Below are 18,530 nucleotides of genomic sequence, written 5' to 3' on the forward strand. Positions count from 1 at the left end.
GAATGGATGAGTCAGTCCCTCTGTACTGAAGTGTAGTGGCTCTCAACCTTCCAACAAGCACTTGGAGTTGTAGGAGTTGAGACCTTTAGTTTGCCCCGGTTCCACAGATAAATATTGTGAAAATAGCCGATTTACAGAGCTTGCAGATCAACTATTTTCACAGCTTTTGTCCCCACATGTCTCATATTTGCCATTGACAATGAAAGGACAAATTAGGTGGTCAAATGTCCGCCAAATATGACGTAAATTTGTATGATGCCATGAGCGCCCCTCACTTCACACGGGTGTGATTTTTGAGGGGCGCTAGCTCCTCCTATATACAGCTTTAATGTTTGTCTTTCAACGATGCTTGTTTAAGAAAACGCCATAGACAATAAAGAGAAATGTAATGTTTGATTTGAGGATTAAAACAAACATTAACACCTGTTGCTTAAACAAACATTATGTTGGAATTGATGTTGTAAGATGATAAGAGCGCCCCTCACTTCACACGGGTGTGATTTTTATGATATAGTTTGTTGATTGCTTTTGATGCAGTAATAGTATTTTCCTTTCTTTTTTCTTCCCTTTTTTTTTAGATAATAAAAATCATGGCTCCCGACCCACAGGTTGGGAACCAGTGGGGTAGGGGGTGGTCTCACCCAGTTAGAGCAGGCAGCTTAGTGATGGAGGAGGACGAGGAGGTGTGAGGCCTGACCACGAGGCTGTGGTTGTGCATCTCCTGCCGCAGCCTCTGCATCTCGGAGCGCTGCAGCTGAATGATCCGCTCTGCCTCCTGCTCAAAGTCCAGACGCACCACCACGTTTCCCTCCAGCTCCTTGGAGGCCGTGCCTGTGTGACCCATACAGATTAGATCAGAAATAGAGGAATGGAAGCGCTGCAGGGATCTGTTAGTGGCTCTTAGATGGGTGCTCTTTGGTGATACAGGTAAAACCATATAGACAAAAGGTATCCTTCCTCCAAGTTGTACTGCTTGTCAAAGTGTAAATTGCAGACTTGAAAAGAAAATAATCCAAAAATAACGTACTGCAAAACAGCAATTATAACTTAAGGCAACTGACTTTTAAAATGCTATTCACAGCATTAACAGACTGTTGCTGTAGTATCTTGAATCTGGTGGTAATTTCTCACCTATGACCTCAGTGGAGTTGAGTTTTTTGGGCTTCTTGGCGACTTTTGTTTGGCTCTCATATTCGTGGACTTGGGTCCGCGCCATACGCAGCTCCTTGCGCAGTTCGTTGATTTCATGAATCAGGGACACATTCTCCTGTGCGGAGAGGGCGACAGTTATGTTTTAAAGCATTATGTTAATGTTAAGCATGGTACTGTAGCAATTAAGTAGCCTCTCTGGCCCATAGGTCAGGAATCTCCCATTGCCTTAACATGAAGTGGACTGAAGTCATGTACAAGTACACCCCCTGAATAATGACGCTAGTATGTCGCAGGGATTTAATCCCCAATCTAACCCTTGATGCTGAGTGCCAAGCAGGGAGTCACTGGGTACCATTTTGATAGTCTTTTCAGGTCGAGACCCAAAAGAGTTTGCCCGGGACCCAAACTCGCAACACGGCGCAAAGCGACGCATTGTGTGCTTGTAGACCTGCTATTTTCACTACAGCTTAATAATAACAATTTCTAATTCATGGAATGTGTTTGCTTGTTTTAAAATGTATAAAATATAAAAATACAATGGGGGAAATACTTTTTATTTATTTTGTAGGAAAAGAAAATTGGATTTTTACTCGACCCACAAATGGGTAATTAAAGGTATGCTAATAACTGGTACATGGTTGGAGGTGGTCTCCCTTACTCTTCCATTTAGAAATGTAGACCCTGGTGTCGGGTAGGACAGCTACTGGTTATTATTATTAATTACAATGCCAATAAAATTAAACAGACCAGTGCACTGGATTACGAGTTACTAGTTTTATTGTAGTTTGGGAGACATGGCAGACATGCAAGGTGGCCGTGGCTCAGGGGTAGAGTGGCTGGATGGTAACCGCAATGTTGCCAGTTCGAACCCGGCTCCCCCAGAGTTAGTGTCGAAGTGTCCTTGAGCAAGACACTGAACCCCTAATTGCTCCTGATGTGTTGGTTGGTGCCTTGCATGGTTTCCGCTGCCATGTGTGTGTGAATGGGTGAAATGGCTTAAATGGACGTAGCATATTTGGCTGTGCCGTACCTTCATGAGTTTAACTTTGTCTTTGCGCTGGACCTCAGAGTCTTTGGCTAGCTTCGCCTTCAGAGAGGCCAAGTTCCTTTCCAGGTGCTCCCGCTGACGAGACCCCTCCATCTGTACATCTGTGTCTACGGCCACTTTCTCAACCTAGGAAAAGGTTGAGAAAGACACGTGCACATACACACACACACACACACACACTATTATATTTCACTCTGTACAAATAGCGTACGGTCATTTTCATGGTCACAACTACTTGTGAGGACATCAACATCCTTTTTGGGCGGGTACCCATTTTGGTGTTAGCACTATGTTATGCTTTAGCTATTGAAAAATCCAAGAACGACTGACATACGTAGAAACATAGCTTTTTCAGAAAACTGTCAGGATATAGAAGACATTTTTAGAATCTGATCTCAGGTCAGAATGGGTTAAGAAACAGGTTATTCAGAAAACTGTCATGATTTAGAAGACATTTGTGTCAATGGGTTAACACGCACCCCGTCACTCTGCTGCACGTGCCGTTCGTGGAGCTCCCATATACTGCCCTTGAGTTTCTTTGGTTCCTGTATGAAGGCTATACAGGTGTGGAGCTCTGCCTTGAACCGGCCAACATAGGCCTCTGTGTCCTTCAACTGAGCAGAGAATGGGGGACACACATGAATAGTATTATAAAACATATCGTTGTTGTCCGGAGGAAACCTCATAACTCCGTTTTTTATCTTATCAAATCAGTGGTATTGAACACCCTTTACGTCTGTGTGTTGTTTCGAAAATATTGAACCAATGGAAAGTAGTAAAAAAAACGCATTGGACATAACCTCTTAACTCCATTGGACCCTCAAACTGTCTGCTAAAACAGCTAACTCCACCACCTCTCTCCTTCTCATGCAAGTCATTGACAATATCTAAAGTCACAACTGACCTCCGGTCCGTTCATTCTTCCACAGCCCCAGATCCTCCCTTGCCCCATTTAGAGCCAGTGTCTCTACCCACACACATGTGGTCATGCGCCTGAGGCCCACTAACAGACTCACAGACTGCATCCCATCCCAGCTATTTAGTATTCAAGCCATAGTTAATCCTTCCCTCTTCTATGGTTGTGTCCTCGCCGCCCTGAAACATGCTGCTGTCCATCCCGTTTAAAAAAAGATTAACCTTGATGCCTCTATCCTCTCTAATTTCAGACCCATCTCCCACCTTCCATTTCTCTCTAAAGTCCTTGAAAAGGTTATTTACACCCAGTCATTCCTGCTCGCACATGGACATGAAAAATTCCAATCCGGCTTCAAACCCGGCCATAGTACTGAATCTGCACTCCTAAGAGTTTTTAACGACCTACTTTTAAGTAAGTAAGTAAGTAAGTACATTTTATTTATAAAGCACCTTTCGAAGCAAAGCTACAAGGTGCTGAACAATTGACACAGTAAAAACAAATAGAAGCACAGAAAAAACTGGATAAATACAGTTGTGACAATATAAATGAGCAGAACAAAAACAAAACAAGGCAGAACAAAGACATAGGGCTATAAAATGGCTCAGGTCAAAGGTACATGGGAGAAATGTTTACGGAATAAATGAGTCTTTAGGAGTCTCTTAAAACAGTCGACTGATTCAGCATTTTTCAATGCCAGAGGCAAGGCATTCCATAGGGTAGGTCAGGAGCTACCACAGCGAAAGCCCGGTCAAAGCCTTGGTTTTCAACTTGGACGCAGGTATTTCTAGGTATTTCTTTGCTGGAGGACCTGAGAGATCTGACATTTGGTTTAGGAGGCAGTAGGTCGATGATGTACAGCGGGGCCAGCCCCATGTATAGATTTAAAACTTAAGTAATTAAAAGTATTTTTAAATAAATTCTGGCTTTAATAGGGAGCCAATGTAGTGCGGCTAATACTGGAGTTATATGTGCCCTGCGGTTTGTGTTTGTGAGGATTCTGGCTGCGGAGTTTTGTATTAGTTGAAATACAGTCGGCTAAGATTGGTGAAGAGTGCATTGCAATAGTCTAGACGGGAGGATATGAAAGCGACGTGCATGATTTGTTCCAGGTCTTGAGGTGAGAGAATAGATTTAATTTTTGCGATGTTGCGAAGGTGAAGCAGGACTGGGTCATTTTCTTAACGTGGAACTCTAGGTTCATGTGGTTATCAAAATACACACCCAGGTTCTTTGCTACAGATTTGACGTTTGATGCGAGTGGACCGAGGAACAGCTGATTCTGGTGGTTCCTCCGTCCTGGTCCTCCTAGACCTTTCATCTGCGTTCGACACGGTTGACTATGACATTTTAATCTCACGATTAGAACACCACCTCGGTATCTCTGGCACTGCCCTGGCCTGGTTTTGGTCATACATCACTGATATCACCTTCTCAGTCCAGCTAGGTGAGCTCGTATCCCCCCCAGCCCCCCTCACGTCTGGTGTCCCCCAAGGTTCTATCCTTGGCCCTATTCTGTTTCTTCTCTACATGCTGCCATAAAAAACACAATATTGCATTCCATTGCTATGTGGACGATGTCCACATTCTGGGCGGGAACCCCTTTTGGTATCTTACACCCTCAGGCCGGGAACCCATATTTGGGTTCTGTACAGTATGTACAGTATTTTTTTTTTAATTAAAAATGATGCTGCTATATAAATATTTGAAGTTTTTCAGAAAACTTAGGTCAGGCTTTAGAAGGCATTTTTAGAATCTGCCTTAGGCCTAAATGGGTTAAACTACATGTCCGTTATTTTTGTATGGTGTATTGTCATTGTCAAGGCTAAAGAATATGAAGCAAGGAAGCCCGCACAACTCCAATACGTCTCATTGTCTTTATACATTCTTACCGGGTGCACTCACGGACTCCGTGAGTGCTGGTGAGTGTAAAAACTAATAGAACCACAGAAAAAACAGAACAAATACAGTTGTGACAATATAAATGAGCAGAACAAAAACAAAACAAGGCATAGGGCTATAAAATTGCTTTTACACCGTGAGTGCTTCTTTAGTCGTGCGGGCTTCCTTGCTTCATATTCTTTAGCCTTGACAATGACAATACACCATACAAAAATTATGCATACATTTGCTCCTCCGTCAAAAACCTTGGCTTCACCTTCGACAGTACCTTCATACTCAATAAACACATTAGCTCCGTAGAGAAAAGAAACTTTTTTCTAAAAGGGACTATTGTAAGTCCCTTTTCTCCGGCATTGACCAGGCATCATGAACTCAAGCACCTGCAGTTGGTGCAAAATGCAGCTGCTCGCCTCCTCACCGGCACAAAAAAATTGCACTGGCTCCCTGTTACTTTTAGAATAGATTAACAGAATTTTTGGTCTCACAAAGGACACGTGGGCGCAGTTCCGTGAAATTGTCACGCGCATGCTCGTTTCGTGCACACGCCTGCGGCTGACAAGACCTAGATTGTGTTGAGCTTTTTTTTCACGCCCTCATGAGCAAACTTGAGGGTGGTGTAATCACCCTCTGCATCTCCTTGAGGGTGGTGTACTCACCCTCTGCATCTCCTTGAGGGTGGTGTACTCACCCTCTGCATCTCCTTGAGGGTGGTGCACTCACCCTCTGCATCTCCTTGAGGGTGGTGTACTCACCCTCTGCATCTCCTTGAGGGTGGTGTACTCACCCTCTGCATCTCCTTGCGCATCTCCTTGTCGGTGGTGCTGAGTCGGAGTCGCAGCTCAGACACGGTCAGCTCCAGCTGCGTGTTCTTCTTATGGAAGTCTTCCAGCTCCGCCTCCATCTGACACACAAACCAAAACCCACCTTGTGTGATCATGTGGGTTTGAACTCAAATCATTTGATCTACAGCAGCAACATCTTTCGCCTTGAACTTCGTTTTCACACATCACAGTTCCATCGGCGACGAAGTACATGCCCATCATTTCCAAAATGTAAAACATAAAACCTCCACTGGTATAATGTCACATTACACCACTGACACATTTCTACATAATTTCTAATGATACTAAACATTGTATCGTGTTCAAAATCTAATTATGGATCCACATGGGAACGGTGTGAGAAGCGATAGAGAATAGAGAATGCATTAAAACGCATAGATTGAAACGATACAGGTCAATATGGTTTCAAACTAGCACTGGTGGTTGTTACTGTACACGTCACACACCTCGTGGATCTGCTCCTTGCGCTCTTTTATTTCCTGTTCACGAGGTTCTATCTTCTTCTTGAGCTCGCTGATCTTGTAGTCGAGGACAAATTTGAATTTCTCCAGCTCCTGGTTCCTCTTCTTCAGGTCGTAGATTCTCTGCTCCTGTAGTAATTGGGCCGATGGAAGGAATGGAAATAAGGTATCGAACCTGGGACTCACTGATCAGCCATGTGGTATGCGCCCTAACCACTTGGACCTACATGTCTGTTTTTCTCTATCTCTGTACATTTTTAGCAGTAAACCCCAGCGGCTGCAAATGTTCATTAGCTGTTCTTAGTTATTGCAAAGATCCAAATGTATAGTACTAGCACTTACCCGTAGTGATATATTGCCCCCCCCCCCCCCCCTGCACCCTGGCCCTAATACATTTATTATTCATTTATAATTTGTTGGAAAAAGGGCTTCGTTTCGGCCTGTGTGAAAAGTGGGAGTGATTGGCACAGGCGGTGAGGAGATACGGCAGTGTTTCTGACAGACAGACAGACGGGCAGCGCCGAAATATGGCTGCAGCTGTGTAGCTCTAATGATGAGCCTGCACAAACAAGAATTTCACCCATGTTACTTGTAATGTGATGTGACAATAAAGTTTGATTCTGATTCTGATTCTGACATTGACTGAATTATAGTATGATGATTATAATTTGTTAAATTGGAAAAGGCCTGTGTGAAAAGTGGGAGTGATTGGTGCAGGCGGTGAAGAGATACGGCGGTGTTTCTGACAGACATTCAGACAGACAGACAGACATTGACTGAATTATAGTATGATGATGAGAAAGAGAGACAGATGTGGAATTCTCCACCTCGCATGCTCGCTTCGGGTGAAAATCTGACTGGGGAGCAAACATGATACTATAGTTTGTGCGGATTTGATTGCTCCTTCAAACTGGCGGTATAATGACACACTTCACTTTGCTCTCACTTCACAGACAGACAGACAGACAGACAGACAGACAGACAGACAGACAGACAGACAGACAATGCAGTGAGCCCACCTTGTCCTGAATAGCCTCGTCTCTCTCAGAGATCTCCTTCTTAAGGCCCTGGATGTCTCTCTCCAGGGAGTGGATCAGGTCGTGGAGCTTCTTCTGCTCGTGTTTTAGCTTGACAATATCAGAGCACCTGTCGTCTATCTCCTTCTGCAAGCTGGCCAGCTGTGGTCACCACCCAGTGGTACATAATATGTCCCACCACACACACAGACCCAGAAGATTAAGTGGAGATGGGCGTTCAGGGAGAGACAGAGATAGAGACAAAGGTCAGTAGGTTATAGGTCAGGGGTTTCCAATATTTTCCATGAATGGTTGATTCTTAACTACTACCAAGACAGCAAGGCTAGTATTTTCTAGTTAAGTTAATTATTATTTTTCTAAACTCACTGAGCCACCTGAGTGTTAACTTAATATTTTGGATTTCTGTTTATTTCCTCTTCTCTTATTTTCTTACAGTAGCCAATTTTTCTCCCCAATTTAGTCATTATGCAGCTAATCGATTCCTCCCCACACACATTTCTGTGTTGTCAATACTCCTCCTCCTGCTCAACACTCCCCGTTGACAGGCCCGTAGGAGTACGTGCAATGACCAATATAACCCCCCACCCTCCAACAACCCGCCAATTGTGTTCGTGTAGACGCTAGATAAAGCCAGGGATTTGCAGCACGGTAGATTTGAACCCACAACCTTTGTGGCGGTGGGCAAGGACGTTACCACTGTGTCCACCGATCCCAAATCAATTTGTCAAAAACAGCCGACGCGACACGTTGTGAGCTTGTAGTTGTGCTGTTTCTGGCTAATGTTCCCGCCAGGATATGGATGCTAGACAATTCATTGTGAATGAGGAGAGCTCTCATCATCCTCACCTTTTTGGTAATGATGCCCTTCTCTCCGCGGAGGTTCAGGTTGGTCTCCTCCTCGGCGTGGAGCCTCTTCTCATATGCCACGCGCATGTCGTGAATCTCCCGGTCGGTGTCCTCCTCCGCCTGCTTCTTCATCTCCTCAAACTCACACGTTTGCTGCCTCGCCTCGTCTTGGCCCTGCAAAGAGTGGTGGAAAGTAACTATAGCATCCTTTACTCAAGTACTAACACTTAAGTACAAGGGCACATTTATCCTGTACTTGCCTTTGTCCATTTTTCAATGATTTATGCTCACTATTCCACTATATCATATTGAACTTTTTGACTTCAACATGCTAACATTTTTAGTTACTTACTTGGTATATTTAGACTATATTTAGATTATTATTACAAAACAAGTATAAATGAGGCATTCCACATATCCCCTGGCAGACCTACCTGTCCCAGGAGCAGCTCTTTCTCCTGCAGCTTGGCTTGGTAGAACAGCGTCAGCTCCTCCAGGGCTCGCTCGCGGCTCTCTGCCGTGGCTGCCAGCTGCCTCTGGGAGTCGTCCTGCATGTTCTGACTCTTCTGTCGCAGCTCGTGGCTCTTCTCATACTCCAGCAGGAGCTTCTGGTCGTTAGATGACTCTAAGAGAGGCGCATCAAGGGATAAATACATAGATAGTGTGTGTGTCTGAGAGAGAGAGAGAGAGAGAGAGAGAGAGAGAGTTTGAGAATAAGACATCACACACTGAAAATAGCAGGCCTACAAGCTCTGAGCTTGTTTGCTGCAAGCTTGTTTGCTGCAAGCTTTGCTACAAGCTGTGAGCTTGTAGGTCTGCTATTTGTCAAATAACCTTTTTCATTTTTTTGAGGGACGCTAGCCCCTCCTACATCCAGCTTTTAGTTACCGTCCACAAACCTCGTCTTAAACAAATTCCCGTTGACAATGAATGGAGAGTTTTACGTCATAATGTCTGAAATATAATAGGCATAGTGTCTATTTTACGTCATGGTGATGTATTATGATAAGAAGAGCACCCCTCACTTCACACGGGTGTGATCTTTTCTTTTCAAGCTGTACCAATGATTTGAGTGCAAAAAGGTTTCTCTTGCCTGAATCCCGCGTCTCTCTGGAGTGTTTCTCCATTAGGTCTTGGAGCGCTGCCTGGTGAGTCAGGTCCCGCTTTTCCCTCTCAGTCTTCAGGGACTAGAGTGATATAATAATAATAATGGATTTTATTTATAATGCACTTTACATTCCTCGGAATCTCAAAGTGCTACAGTAGGCATTAGGCAAAAATATGAAACGATAGGTAAAATACAGAAAAGAATAGTGCTTTCATATATTTTTTAGGGGTCTTTTCAGCAATTATTCAATGGTGAAGCGAGAATTGTATGCAATGCTTTTGCGGCGGCGGTGGTTCAGGTGGCTGGATGGTAACTGGATGGTAACCGCAAGGTTGCCAGTTCGAACCCAGGCTCACCCAGAGTTAGTGTCGAAGTGTCCTTGAGCAAGACACTGAACCACTAATTGCTCTTGATGTGCTGGTTGGTGCCCTGCATGGTTTCCACCGCCATCGGTGTATGAATGTGTGTGTGTGAATTGGTGAATGTAATGCACAATCTATGTAAAGCGCCTTGGATAAAGGCGCTATATAAATGCACCATTTACAGCGAGTGAAATCGAAAACTATGCCACTGCCTCATGAAAACCTCCCCAAAGGTTACTGTACCTAAGTGCTTTGGGAGCTTGAATCATGACTGTACTGCTAAAAGCCACAGCAGGGGTGGACATGTTCATTACCTGTAGGGCTGTAACTATCGATTATTTTCTTTTCTAGGCCGTCAGGATCGGGAGTCGAACCCGCGGCACGCCGTCAGGCTGGTTTAGAAGCCTAGGTGCCCAGACGGTTGAGCTAACCGTCCAGGCCAGAGATTACATTTTTGATTAATCGAATAATCCAAAAGTGTGTGTAGGTCTTTTGGGGATTGTATTTATGAATGAACGATGAACGATTTCAAATACATTTTTACCAAATTGACTAAACTGATTAGTCTGATTAACCACTTCAGCACTACTGACCGGAGTCCCTGATGGACTATACTAGGCCACCTCTACATCAAATATCTTAGCCAAAACACCAATCTACAAGCTCAGTGTACCTGGTTCTTGGCCTTGAGCGACTCCATCTCCTGAATGAACTTCTCAGAGAGTTCCTTGATCTTCTCCTTGTGGTTCATGTCCTTCAGGCGTAGCTGGTATTCATTCTCCATCCTCAGCTCCTCCACACGTGTCTTCAACTCCAGCATGTTTTGGTTCTGGCAGAGTGACAGACACGGACAGGCGTCAGACGTCGAGGAGATACTTTCAACTAGCTGGATCCATTCAGTAAACAGTTAACCACTTGAATCCCAGGATTCATTTGGAACATTTGCCAAAAATAGCTGATCTCCAACCTCAAAACAAGTCTCTTAATGCCTTATTTTTACACACATGTATTTAAAACCTTTTTAAAGATCCACAGAAACCCTGAGACAGACAGACAGACAGACAGACAGACAGACAGACAGACAGACAGACAGACAGACAGACAGACCTTTTCCTCCAGGTCAGACTTGGTGATGAGGATCTCCTCGGTGTAGACAAGCTCCTTGTCTCTCCGGAGGCTGCGAGCCTCCTTGTCCATGATCTTCCACACCAACAGGCAGCCGTCTTCCGATGCTGTGAGAAGGAACTGGTCATCAAATGTGATCGCCATCTGGGGGAGCAAAAACACACGCTTTATGAAAAAACACAAAAAGTTAGAATATGGAAATAAGAGGTTTCTGCCTGACAGTGATGATATGTACAGTATACACACTTTATGGGGGAGCAGGACTTTAAATGAACACTGAGGATTTCACTATGCAGACACTATTTACTAATTAAGACCTGGACCGCATCTGTGTCACCGTAGCTTTTAACCACCATTGTTTTAAACTTTAGCTGTTGAAAAATAGCAGATATAGAAGTTCATACAAGCTCATAGATCTGCTACTTTTGAAAAATCATGAAAATGTGTGCAAATCTTTGAATAATATGTTCTTTCACAGCGAACGTTTTTAGCTCAAATATTTGCTTCTGGGGGGTCCCTGGAACGAAATATTTTCAGATGTGGGTCCACTGCAAAATACAGATAATTCTGGGGGTCCTTAGCATGAAAACGTTTGAGCACCACTGATACGTTTTTCCGAAAACTGTCAGGATTTAGAAGACATTTTGTAAAATCTGGTCTCAGGTCTTAAAGGGTTCCCACCCTGGTAATGGCCCCACAGTGGGCCTGGTACTCCACCCAGCTCTTCTGGAGAGGTACAGGGTTGGTGATGGCCCTGACGGTGCCGCTGGAGGTCCCTGTGAAGATAGCCCTGCCGGAGCGGGACATGGTTATGGTGGTGTGGGAAACCTCGTCCCCAGGAACCTCCCTCACTATCTGTGAATGGAGAATAGTGGGACTGTGTCATTTTCAACCTGTATTATAAGTACATTATTTATTGTGTATTATACATACAGTATGTGTAGTACTATATGTGCATATCCTGCGCATACAGCACGTACTGCACTTACAGCATATGCATTACGTGCACGGTATGTTTGTTGGCTTTCACTACTTTGCTGAAGTCAGTTGTGTCAGTGTGTTGTCTTAATACATTGATTGATTGATACTGATACTTTGATAGTTTGAAAAAAGAGCCACGGTGGCACCGATTTATACAAAAGAATGCTAAAAGGATAACCCAAATAAGCTCTCATAGCTTCTTTCCATTAGGTCCCTTTAATTCAACTGAGACATTTAAAGATATAGCTGAATGTATGGCCAATTAAATTAACTTCAGCTTGAGTTTCTCTCTAATAAAGAGGAACAGAACTTACAGTACACTCTAAACGCAGCAGTGTGCAGACACCTTTACTCAAATAAATACTAATCAGGAAGCGTTCGGAATGACTGGGAGAGGTAAAGCCTTTAACGTCTTTAATAACGCTATATAATAACGGCCTATTCATACTCCAGTTTTAGGTGATGAGGTTAGGTGACCACCAAAAACTACAACATAACGTCACACCGCGGTGGTCACTGCACACACAAACACATCTCTCTCTTTTTACTAACCACCGTTTCGGTGGTCACCTTATCACCTAAACCTGGAGTCTGAATAGGCCTTAATAAGCGAGGGGCAGACAAGGGAGACATCCTGGGTCCCACCTGACTGTCATGGATCTCCTTCAGGGTGAGGTCCGTCCCCACGGCGAAGATGCTCTTGGCGTCCGAAGACACGGCCACGCCCGTATAGCTGCAGGTCTTGAGGACGCTCTCCGACTCGCGCTTGCCGCTCAGCGAGTTCCACTCGTACACGGCGCCGTCCATGCCGCACGACACCAGGCGGCTGTCGTCCAGGCTCCACACCACAGACCGCACCTGCCGCCGGTCAACAGAGCAAACAATTGGGCTCAATGGCACTGTTTGATAGTGTGTAACGATGCTAAAACTGGAGTGAAATGTTTTTTTTTGACAAACGCGTGGATTAGGCTAGCGCCTCGTTCGGCGGTGCCTCACGTGGCTCAAGACCACCAGAGACGGCGCGCCTCCGTCATGGTCATGGTCACGGCCATGGTCAGGGTCACAAAAAACAATCGCTCCCTAACGTGTCAGATGCAACACTCATCTACATAAGCATCAATATGCTTGTTGCACACTGGGTCAAGCAGATCTATATGCGATGTGAATGCTCACCTTCCCATTATGGCCCTTCAGATTCAGGATGTTCATGAAGGTGGTGACAGAGTAGATGTGGATGACATTTCCATTGACAGCGGCAAACATGTGACCACCATGACTAAAAGCACACTGGAGGAGAGATGGACAAACAATAAAGCTCAGAGAGAGAGAGCATGCGTGCATGTGAGTGTACGTGCGTGCGTGCATACGTGCGTGAGTGGGAGAGAGAGAGAGAGAGAGAGAGCATGCGTGCGTGCATGTGAGTGAGTGGGAGACAGAGAGAGAGAGAGAGAGAGAGAGAGAGAGAGAGAGAGAGAGAGAGAGAGAGAGAGAGAGAGTGCGTGTGAGTGAGAGATGGACAAACCACAGAGAGGGGAGGGAGATGGAGACAGACAAAGGGAATATTATAGGAAAAATGTCCAATCTGGGAATAAATTCTTTACCAAGAAATGTCTAGCAACATATGTCACAAATATTGAAATTCAATTTCCCTAAGGGAAGCTGCTGAAAGTTGTGGAACCCTTAACCTTATGCAGGAAAATATTAGTCTGTTATTTCTCTCCAAATGCCCTTGAGTATGATTAAGGATTACTGTAATTATGTTAATAAATATCCTTTGTTTAGCGTTTTTAATTTAAATCCTGGATGGCTTGATTTTAGGCTTAATTATAATTATATTATAATTTATATAAATATTTTTGTAAATCTCTATGCTCTCTGCTCTATAGCCCTCCGCCGTGCCGTGCAGCTGCAGGGAGATTCCAGCCTCACTCACACGCCTCTGGCGCTCTTATACGGTACCTCTCGACAGCCGCGCACAGTGAACTCCTTGAAGGGCTGGATGTCATCAATGAGGAGGTTCATCAGCCTGAGCTTGTCAGAGAAACCCACCAGGATGTGCAGGCCGCTGGGGTGCATGGCCACGCTGTACGCCTCCTCCTGGAACTCTTTATACAGCTCCAGCACACTGACCACAGACGCAACACACGGTATAAGGCATTGGTTCTCAAGCTTTTTCATGTCAAGGACCCTTAAAATTGACACATTTACAGCTCTAGCAGTGACTCTCAACCATTTTATTTTCAGGGATCCCTAGTTTGACTTGCATTAGGCTACGGAGTACAGACCCAAATTTAATGGCATCTCTGGGACCCCAATTTATATTGTAAAATCAATGTAAATTTAACTCAGTGTACAAATGGAACAAAATGTACCTGTTAGGGTCCATTTGGGTCTATTTGTACACTCTCTGAGTTACAGCCCATTTGGTTCCTAACTATCGTTTAGCTGGGTACTCCCTGGAACTCCCTCAAGGAACCCTGGGGGTCCCCGAACCCCAGACCCCACTTTGAGAACCACTGGTATAAGGCGTCTTCCTGGAACTATTAACAGAGCTTCGACACACTGATCATCACAAACACAACGCACAGTGAACCTCGGAGTTAGAGCACCTAACCTAAGACGCAATTCCAAATAGAAGAAATTGTGGATCGTAACGCAATGAGTTGTGAGCCTGTAGACCCACTAATTTCGCTATGTCTTTGGAGGGTGAGAAAAGAAAATATGTTTGAAAATGTTTGCTTATAATGACCTGCCAAAATTAGGATGTCAGGTTATCTTGGTTAGGTTGTCAAGTGGTTAATACTGTACTGTACGGAATGGACAAGAAAATGCATATCTATAACATGTGTCACATACAAATAACTGAATTTGAGGTTAAATGTGAACATTAGGGTATGGCAACTGCCATCCCCGGAGACCCCAAATGATGCCCCTGGTTATTTTACTTGTTGTGAGTCGTGACCTATAAAGATGGGACCATGACCCACAAATGGGCAGTGGTGTAAAGTAACTAAATACAGTACTACTTAAGTACAATTTTAAGGTATTTTTACTTTCTTCAGTATTTACAATTGTCAATACTTTTACCCCACTCAGAGGAACAGAGCTACACTACAATATGAAAACTTTCGTTTTCTAGATAATTTGTAGATTTTATTATTATTATCATTATTACAAAACACACTAACCACTTCAGCCCTTGTTGGCCATTTGAAAATAGCAGACAATAGCAGATACAATCACAATGCATTACATTGCATTGTTATTTTCAAAATATTTGTATACATTTTAAACTTGTGAAATGGGACATTCTGCACAATGAGTACTTTTACTTTTGGTACTTTAAGTATAATTTTGATGCCAATACTTTTGTTACTCAAGTACATTTTGAATACTGGACTTTTACTTGTAACAGAGTAGGCCTATTCCTACATTGTGGCATTGATACTTTTACTTAAAAGCATGAGAATTACATTGATGACCATGATGCCACATGGTGGACGGGTACAGCCCTCTTATGAGACACAGACCGTGTCAATTTTGTTTAGATTTTTTCTTCTCTTTGGTCACACATTACATAGTGACCAATTATAGGAAGATAGGTTGAAAAGCGGTGTAGTGGTCCTTTAAGTAAAACATTTGAGTACTTCGTCCACCACTGCCAATGAACCAAAAAGGTTTGTGCGGGTTCTTACTTGGTCTCAAAGTTCCATATCCTCACGGAGCGGTCCAGGGAGCAGGTGGCCACGAGGGGTTTACGGATACAGATGGACAGGCCAGTGATGGGCTTGGAGTGGAAGGAGTGGGACAGGAACTCAAAATGTGCTTGCTCCCCCTAGTGGACAATGTTCACAGGTGCAAGTCAGGGCAAAAGAAAACTCAGAATTTGCAGAATCTTGGCACAAGAGACACTTTGAGGAGTAGCGACTATAGCGAAAGTCAGCTCTTGGCACATACACGACACACCTAACGAAGGAAGGAAACAACAAAGAATTCAGGAAGCAAAGACAAAGGGAAATGATGGATGGTACAAAAGGATGGTACAAAGGTGTGGAAAGAGTAGTATAGGGAAGGAAGCCAAGTGAATGACTGAAATTGCTATGGAGGAGACTAGGAGAGACAGCATAAATGTTGGTGTGGTGGTTATGTATTTTGGGTTGTGTGGCGGCAGGCAGTTTCAGGTCTCTACCTTGCTTATCTCAGCAGAGGACAGCGTGACGCTGTAGAGCTGACCTCTCTCTGTGCTGATGGCCAGGGTCTCCTCTGAGGGGCTGATGCACATGGTAGCGACCATCTGGTCCACTGCACGCCACGGCTCACTGCTGCAAGGGTCTTCTGGGATCTGACACACAGTGGTGCATAGTGACAAATCAAACCATATCTGTACTTATCTTCAGTATTCTTTTATTTTTGGAAGCTTATGACTTTTACTCCGCCACATTTCAAAGACAAAATATTGTACTTCTCTTCCACTACATTCCTTTTTTTTTTAAAACATCTGTTTATTATGATTTTTGGCATATAAGCATTTCAGTAATGATTTAACCATAAAATTACAGATCGGACAAAAAATAGCAAAAAACAAACAAACAAGAGACTTCTTCCACTACATTCCTAAGAAGGAACCCCCATGGGACCCAAATAAAACTATGGACATTTTCTAAAGGGCTATTTCAAAGCATTGATATGAAAAAGAAAATGTACTTTGTAATCTGTACTTTTGAATTCTTGAGTGAGTAGCAGCAACTGTCACCTGTATTTAAGTAATATTTGAACCACAGGTATCTTTATACCACTGTATAACTAAGTTAGTCCTTCATGCCTCATTAGAAAACAGAGAGATGTTTACCATGATCACTCTGGTCTTTCTGTAGTTGTCCTTATCTTCAGTCTTCTCAAACAGACAGACGGTGCCGGGACCAGCAGAGCAGACGAAGCCCTTGGAGTAGGACAGGATGGCAGTGACCCGGGGTGCGGCGGCACTGCCCTCCACCTTGGTTTCCGTTATCTTCTTCCTCTCTCTTTGCCTGTGTAGTGAGGTAAGAGATTCATTCATGTGGAAGCAGGCTTCTTCTCCTGTATAACCTTTCACCACTGGTGGACAGGAACTAAGTACGAGATACACAACCGTGACATGACCAGACTCCCAAACCTGTCAGATTCCGGTTGCTTGCCAGTGACGTCAATCTCCCAGCGCAGGTCACCGGACTCAAACACCAGCAGCCTGCCTGTGTCGGTGCCGGCGATAACCTGCTCCTCCGTCGTCCAGGCATGGCACAGGAAGTTGATGGCGTCCACCTTGGGGAAGTTCCCCTGCTTCAGAGCGCCCTCTGTGTGGCGGAACAACTTGAACACGCCACTGCCACTCACACAAAGCTGAGTGTTGTCATACGGATTGAAGCTGACCTGCCATCAATATGATTAAAGTGGTGTATGTATTAATACTTTCAGTAGGAGTACGGTATATTATTTCCATATTGATGTCCATTATGTATTTTGTATTTCAATAGTGTACAACACATACAACACAACATTCATGTACAACATTGAAACACATGCATATATACATTGATTGTATGCTTGACTCCTTTGCACATTGAACTGATAAACCATAACAAGCATAGAAATGCCTGTGTATATGTGTGTGTGTGTGTGTGTGTGTGTGTGTGTGTGTGTGTGTGTGTGTGTGTGTGTGTGTGTGTGTGTGTGTGTGTGCGCGTGTGCGTGCGTGCAGCGAGAGTGTATTCCTGTACGTTTGGACACCTGCCATCCATATACCTAACCTGTGTTACAGGACAGATGGAGCTGGTGGTCTTGACTGTTGCCACGACTCTCTGTTTTTCCCACAGCCAAAGGATGAGTGTCCACTCTGGGCCCCCCGCCTGGCCGATCAGATACTTGGAGTCGGGGGAGAAAGCCATGCACACAAACTCTTCCATGGGAAGGTCTCCTCCGGTCAGCACCTTCCTCTTTCTGCCCTGTTCGTGCTGCAGGTCGTACACGGTGATGGTGGCTCTCTCGCCACGCTCTGACACAGCCAGGTAACGCCGGTTGGCGCTGATGGCGAGGGCCTCCATGCCCTGGCTCTTCTCTGTGCCTGGAAAGAACACCATGAAAACAAAAAGCCTCAAAGACAAGATATTTTAAATCCCCCCCCCCCCCCCCCCAACACGAACTGCACAAAAACGAATTTCACCCACTGTTTTACTTGTAAAGCTGTGATAAGACAATACAGTTGCTTCTGATTCCGATTAATAATAATAATGAACTTCAAAACTCATGGTAGCTATTATAGCATTAGCATAGAGTTGAGCCAGGTGTAGCTCTGATTCCATGGCCCTAATGCCCTTTGCTGTCGTTGAAGGCATTAGAGCTATGGACCAGAGCTAATTAGCCAGGTGAGGATGTTAGAGAACAAGTGGCTATAGGCTACCTACCTGGAATAAATGTCTGCCATCTCTGGTCGATGTTGTAGCGCACACAATTGTTCCCACAGGGGAAGACCACCGTTTGCTCGTCGAAGAAACACAGATTATTAGTTACACCTGCCCGCAAACCGAAGATGAAGTTGGACTGGGCGAGCACAGTGGCCATCATTTGAATGAGTTGACACTATACAGACTCAGGCAGCAGCACAGACAGACTGGGCACAACTTCACAACTAAAGTCACCACTAATTAAATGATAGCAAGCACACGTCAACACGTTGTTCAAATACAGGCTTGCTGCCGCTGGTGCATGGCATACGTAGGC

General features: G+C 44.4%; 1 protein-coding gene across 1 annotated transcript; it reads right to left on the reverse strand.

Annotated features, from left to right (window-relative positions):
• Positions 1 to 637: 637 nt before the first annotated feature.
• cfap57 (cilia and flagella associated protein 57) lies at positions 638 to 18,374 on the reverse strand (the record flags this gene model as incomplete). The annotated part of the gene is made up of 22 exons (XM_080778974.1): positions 638 to 831; positions 1,132 to 1,267; positions 2,183 to 2,326; positions 2,680 to 2,814; positions 5,800 to 5,916; positions 6,304 to 6,447; positions 7,338 to 7,496; positions 8,202 to 8,375; positions 8,636 to 8,826; positions 9,295 to 9,388; positions 10,345 to 10,500; positions 10,779 to 10,940; positions 11,478 to 11,651; positions 12,423 to 12,635; positions 12,951 to 13,064; positions 13,737 to 13,902; positions 15,473 to 15,612; positions 15,967 to 16,119; positions 16,627 to 16,804; positions 16,930 to 17,178; positions 17,556 to 17,874; positions 18,215 to 18,374. The coding sequence occupies 22 exons, from the start codon at positions 18,372 to 18,374 to the stop codon at positions 638 to 640; spliced, it is 3,672 nt and encodes a 1,223-aa protein (XP_080635100.1).
• Positions 18,375 to 18,530: the final 156 nt, after the last annotated feature.

Source organism: Protomyctophum bolini (assembly GCF_963924005.1).
Source record: "Protomyctophum bolini genome assembly, chromosome: 12".
Lineage (NCBI taxonomy): Eukaryota > Metazoa > Chordata > Actinopteri > Myctophiformes > Myctophidae > Protomyctophum > Protomyctophum bolini.